Source organism: Poecilia reticulata, linkage group LG22 (genome assembly GCF_000633615.1).
Source record: "Poecilia reticulata strain Guanapo linkage group LG22, Guppy_female_1.0+MT, whole genome shotgun sequence".
Taxonomy (NCBI): domain Eukaryota; kingdom Metazoa; phylum Chordata; class Actinopteri; order Cyprinodontiformes; family Poeciliidae; genus Poecilia; species Poecilia reticulata.
The window spans coordinates 2,624,650-2,631,131 of NC_024352.1; the positions used below are offsets into that span (position 1 = coordinate 2,624,650).

At 39.0% G+C, this 6,482-nt stretch overlaps 1 protein-coding gene across 1 annotated transcript in view; it reads left to right on the forward strand.

Moving 5' to 3' along the window:
* Window positions 1-651: 651 nt before the first annotated feature.
* baz1a (bromodomain adjacent to zinc finger domain, 1A) overlaps window positions 652-6,482 on the forward strand; it is a 31,219-nt gene continuing 25,388 nt past the window's right edge. Inside the window, exons 1-5 of the mRNA XM_017302394.1 lie at window positions 652-763; window positions 1,102-1,234; window positions 2,893-3,171; window positions 4,026-4,187; window positions 5,876-5,974. Of these exons, the coding sequence (XP_017157883.1) occupies window positions 1,122-1,234; window positions 2,893-3,171; window positions 4,026-4,187; window positions 5,876-5,974 (653 nt within the window). The 5' untranslated portion in view covers window positions 652-763; window positions 1,102-1,121. The remainder of the gene's footprint in view (window positions 764-1,101; window positions 1,235-2,892; window positions 3,172-4,025; window positions 4,188-5,875; window positions 5,975-6,482) is intronic.

The following is a 6,482-nucleotide window of genomic DNA, read 5'->3' on the forward strand; positions in this document are numbered from 1 at the left end:
AAAAATATCTGAATTTCCTATAAAATTGCTTAAAAAGAAGGAAATTAGAGACTTTCCTGTCTTATTTCATCCTGTTTAAGCTCAACTTTGTAGTTACTTTGAGAATTGTTTCATATTATTACTATTTAAAATCTTTAMCTGAAGTACTATTYGTTTGATAAATAATGCAATGTGACMAAAAMATTATGYTCTACTGTCATTTAAAGAATGCTTACAGGAAAACTGCAAAACAAATAGCTTTAAATGCAAAATGGAAAAATAGTCAACCATGGAGAAATAAACGTCAGTGGTGGGTGATGGGTTAAATAGAAGTGTGCCCCAAAATTCCATTCTGCTTATGGCTTCATTTAAATTTGARTAGGCGCTGTCGATCATTACTGTCTTCGGCGGGACTCAGTTTCTTTATTTTTTTTCCCTTCCAGCTCTGTTACTTTGTCAAAGATGATTGAATTTGAACCCGCCTGTCAATAAAAGTGTGCAAATATTTTTTGAGTGTGTAAATTTTTTGACAAAGGTGTTTTAATATATTTAAAAGATCTTCCGAACACTTTATTCTTAATAAATGGACCCTGTTGTTGCGGATTCACCGACATTTTCCTTTTCTTACGCTCAAGAAACAAACGTAGGCGAAGTACTGAAAATTCCCAGCTGACCGTGAAGAGGCTTAAAACTTCGTCAACAAGCCGCCAGTGAGACGGCTTAGCCCGGAGTTCTTCCTCCTCATTTCGGACCGCCTGTTATCGCTTCATCGTTTCACAACTTGGTAAAGACCGGCCGTTTTTATCGGTTTCTCTGTCTGTTTTAGCGTACCGAGTGTCGGAGGAATGAAGTTGTGAGCTTTGTGCTGAATTGGCTCTGAGTTTAGCGTGTCGGCTGGGAGATAATGAAGAGGAGCACTTCCATGCGGGCTGGATTATCGGCGCGTGTAACAAAAGACCCGCTCACCACCTCCTCTTCACTCCTGCTGTTCTGTCGAGCTCCTGCCACATTCTAACCGGGGCTCTGCTTCAGCGCTGGGCTTTTAGCTGAGGCGTTTCACTTGAGTTTTCGTGTTTTATTCGGTAAAGACGAGTGACCCGGTTTCGCTCCTCTTTCTTTCAGAGTGGAAGCGGAGCGAAGAGATGCCGCTACTCCACAGAAAGCCCTTTACCCGACAGAAACCTCCGGCTGATCTTCGACCGGACGAAGAAGTGTTTCTCTGTAAAATTACTCATGAAATCTTCAGGACCTATGAGTAAGTAGCAGCCTCCACTCTTAAAAAAAAAMMAMAAAAAAAACGCTTAAAGTAAGTTTGGGATGTTCTATCAATGAGAAAAACTTCCACACAAAACATAAAAGCTAACTKTATAGTAAAATAGTATATATAGGTTATTTTTTTACCAAGATGCGAGAGCCCCAAGGACAGTAGGAAACAGGTTAAAGCGGGTAGTAAAAGGTCAGTAGGAGCGGGACAGGTGTACGGTTGGCTAGCTAAAGTGACTGTTAGCTTGGTAGCTACCAGAGCTTAGCTTGGAGAGTTTAGCCCATATACACAGTCCACTCATTCACATAATCTAGGAGGGTTATTATACAAACAAAAACCTATAAATATGAAATATTTGACTCATGTGGTGACCCGTTAACTTCTGAAGTCAGACATTGTATGTAGGAATGATATAAAACCTAATTTAGTCATGAAATTCGGGAACTAGTAGGATTTCCTAATAATTGTGCTCAGTGATCAGGCTAACCACCATCAGTAAACATAATCACATCGTCTACTACATTTTGTTCTTTCAGACATTGTYGCTCATTTTTATTCGATTAGGCTATATGTTACAGTTTGTGGAAACTATTTAATGAGGATAAACTTAGTTAAAAGTGCAAATAAACAGTTTTTAACTGTTACTGTCAAAAGGCAGCCATATTGGATGTCGGGTAAAAAGACTTGTGAGAAACCTACAACTTTCCTGCTGACAGGTTTGATTCTCAGGGACCTTTCTGTTAATTTCTCCAGTTACAATCTTAAAAGCTTCAACTTCTGAATTAAAACTCAGTGCATAATCAGTTTGCATCATTAAGTAAACATGCCRGGGATATACATTTTTTTTATTTTTGTTTTGCTCTTACATGGTACCATAAGAAACTGAAACTAGTGGGGTAATGCTGTCTAAAATGCCCCAAAAAATGGTGGTTGGGAAAGTCAATTATTGACTGAAGTGCCATAGWTTCTAAAACATTTGAGAACCAGTGTTTCATACAATTCCCTAAAAAAGAAACCACAAAAAAAACATGACGTATTACACAATTACTAGTCATATTCATCTTTGAAAATGTGCATTGTAAAATTTACATGTTAAATCTATGTAATAGACAACTTCCGTAAATATCGAGTGACAAAAATATACATGGAGACTAAAATAAAAGGCAGCCTAACAAGTGGGCCAATGGTTTATTTCTGCAAGCTCTAGTTTTTGATTGTTTCTTGGAATAAGTATAAAAATTACCTACAGAAATGCTCAAATTTGATTCTTTGACAGTTTTATTTTTATTTTTTAAGCCATTCAGCATCCAAATTGATATGCGGGCTTCAACTGTTCCAAAGAACCAATATTTACATACATGTTCTTGGTGTCAATGGAGAAAAAAAATTATGCCAAGGACAGGAGTTGATTTTTTTTCCAACTATTACATCTTAGCTGATATAAAAGAGAAAAGATCAAGATGGACAAGGGTTATTATTAACAATTTAGGTTTGACTTAATTATYGGCTCACCAAGGTTCTGAACATTTCTTTGTTTGAATCAGAATTCCCATTAGCCTGTGTGCTGTTTGTATCTAAAAATTGCAACATGCTGCATGAAGTTCTGTGAAGATGTGAATCAGCTGTTTTTATGTCCCTCCCTCCCACAGTGAGTTCTTTGAGAGGACCATCCTTTGCAACAGTTTGGTGTGGAGCTGTGCTCTGACGGGCCGAGCCGGCCTCACCTACCTGGAGGCTGTGGAGAGCGAGCGGCGGGCGAAGCAGAGCCTGGAGAGCTTCCCTCAGGCCCTGGTGGTGCCAATGCTCCACCTGGCTGCTCTGAGCCGCCACTGCAGGCTGTCGGAGCTCTGCGAGGACGTCTACGGCTTCGTCAAGGATCGGTTCTTCCCAGGAGAGATAGTGGATGTGAGCGGACGCAACGGAACTAGGTATGCACCAGTAACCTAGTTTTAATGTTCATCTTCAGGCTCCGTGAGTCACCATCAAGGACATCTATAACTACGTTTCCATTTACCATAAAACTGTGCAAACTGGTATTATGAAAATGAATTTGCTTAATGGAAACGTGCCAGTTAAAAAATAAATAAAAACTCATATTTCTTGATGAGTTTTGGGATTTATCAGCCATATAGAAACCAGYGGAGAACWAGCAGCCTTCAGCTCTCAGAATTGATGCATTTCACAAAACTTGAATGGAAACTCTTTTTTTCGCATCATGTGATCAACATCCAGATGTTACTACTGGTGAAAATTACAAAGATGATGACAGGAAGTGGTATTAGGATGACAGCACTGCATGTTTTTTTTAATGACTTGACCCATGAACAATCTTATTCACGTGTGACTTTAATTTCTTATTTAATGGAAACGCTGCAATTGTGATTTCTTTTTTTTATTATATTAGTGGAATTTCAAAAAAGTTTTGTGTACATTGGTAATTGAAAGCTTTTGATCATTAGAGGCAATGTTCTTCTCTACTTTTGGTTTGGGTTGCGGTTCTGAACACTCTTCCTGTTAGTCCTGTTCACATAGCATTAGCTCACAGCTGCCTGCTGACCTGTAGGAGAAGCTAATTATTGACGAGTTTTAATAGTGATAATTCTTGTCAAGCTGTTATCAGTCTTCATGCTTCATAGCTATGTCCCATCACCTTACATATGAAATGTTTCAGTGTTCAGTTTATGCCTGACTTGTTGACTTTTAGTAACATTTCAAGAGTCTGAGGTGAGTCCTATTGGACTATTCTCAGCTTTCCCAAGTGTAAATGCTGTGTGTATTTCAGGCGTGTGTGCGAGATCGTGCAGGTGTTGTCACTTTACGCTTGTGCTAACGGAGCGCCACTCACTAACCGGCAAAGCAAGGCAGCAGACAGCGACACCATTGTGATTAGTGACAGCGACGAGGAGAGTGACGCCTTCCAGAGCTCCACAGCACATCTCAACGGGTTAGTAGATCACAAAATACTCTGGAACACAATTCCTCAAACTGTTTGTATGCAAAAAAATTGAGCTGGGATTATTTGAGTTATGGACAGGCAGAACAGGGTTAGCGGATTTGATCCAGATCTGCAGTAGAACCATGTAGCCAACAGCAGATTCAGGCTCCATCCAGTTAAAGCAGGAGGTTGGCCTTGTTTCCAGTGCACTAAGAGCTTTGTGTATGATGTGCTTCCTGTGTCGCTCTTCTGATGTTATTTCTGTTGCGTAGTAGAGCTGTGGAGATTTCCTGTTTCTAAGATGTAAAGAAAATCCCACATTTATGTACTTATGCCAATTAGTTCAATTCAGTTTATTTATATGACGACAATYAACAAMAAATGTCATCTCGAGGCATTTTATAAGCAATTCATTATACATACATTCCTATTGATACTAGTTATCAAACAGTGTAAGAAATTTAGTTCATTATTCTAATTAGTTTTAAAAGTTTCTAAGTAAACCCAGCAGATTGCATCCAGTCATTGACTCGCAGTATTCACTCCTCCTGGACCAGCAGGGGGCAACRGTAGACAACCGCTGGCATGGAGTTGTTGATTTTACTGCAATCCCTCCTACTCAGCATGCATGTAGTGACAGTGGAGAGGATAAACTCCTATTTAACAGGAAGAAACCTCCAATTAACCAGAACCTGGGTCAGTATAAGCAGCCATCTACCACGACCGACTGGAGGTCTGAGGAGACAGAGCAGAGACACAAAAGAAACTTTTTACTAACCTTCTGTGTTAGTAAAAAATKAATAGCAGGAGAGGGAGAATGATTAGGTGATGTCATCATTATGTCACACGATGGCCTCCTCCAGAAAGGACTCRCAGCCAAACARAACACCAGACCAGAGAAACACTAGGASAAAACATAAAAGRAGTGAAATTAGATAGATGCTTAGAACAGATAAATGTGTGGATGTGCCAAAACTTTCTCCAGCTGAACATAAACATAACTAAAGTTATCTTTGCACCTAAAGAGGAACGATCTGGAGTCRGTGCAYAKCTTCATTTATTACAACTGAAAACCAGCGATCAGGCCCGAAACATGGAAGTAATGATGAATTCTGATCTGAAACTTCAGGGCCACATAAAGACATTTACAAAGTCGGCCTTCTATCATCTGCAGAAGGTAGACTAATGTCTCAGCGAGATCTAGAGAAACTCATCCATGGGTTGTACTGATTACTGCAACAGTGTCTTTACAGGTCTGCTTAACAAATCAATCARACAGCTGCTGCTGATCCAGAACGCTGCTGCTCACGTTCTCTCTAAAACCARRAAGATRGAGCTCATCGCACCAGTTCTAAAGTCACCACACTGGCTCCCTGTAGCTCAGAGAATAGATTTTAAAATACTGTTGGTTTATAATCACTGAATGGCTTATTACCAGAAAACATTAAAGATCTGCTGTTGTATCAACCTCAGGTCTTCTGGTTCAGCACTCTTTTAAAATGGATCAATGGAAACATATATTTACTGACAGAACATTTAAAGAACTGTGTACAATTGAAATAAACAAAATTATCCAGATGAAGATTTTAAATTTAGGACATAAAAGATTAAATAATATAGAACGGCATTGGAACAACGCAGGTTGTGTTGACACAATAAATCTCCCCTTCTCATAAACTGTTTATTTTGTGTTTTAGTGGAAAGAAGCCCTTGAGTCCATCAGCGTTTAATTACAGAGTGAGGATTGTCAAGGATGAAAACAGCGAACCTTTCACGGTCAAAGCCAGTCAAATCAGGTAAGAGTCTAATCTCATAATTTGTTTTTGTAAACTAATTGAAGATGCTTACTCTGAGAATTCCAGAAGGGACACATTTCCAAATCCAGCCTGCTCCATAACAAAGGATCAAACATGATGTACACCAATCAGCCTTCAACCTCATGGATGTCTCAACATGTCTGAGGAAAGGCAGTTCCCTTTTAAGTAGCTGAGTTTTATTTGACCTGTTTATTTTACGTCAAGGGTTATCTTTCACTTTTTGAAGTAAGGTTTTGTAAAGTTAGAATTAGCCTTCAGATAAGCAGCTTTTAGATAACTTTAGCAACTGAAACGACAAACTGAACATGTTTTTTTTTTTTTTATCGACAAGTTAAAAGTTCTTATCSAAGTGATAAGTTCTTTACTTATCAGTAAAGAACTTATCACTYATTTATGTTTTTAATTAGATTTGATATATTTATTTCTTGGGGCTGCACAGTGGCGCAGTTGGTAGAGCTGTTGCCTTGCAGCAAGAAGGTTCTGGGTT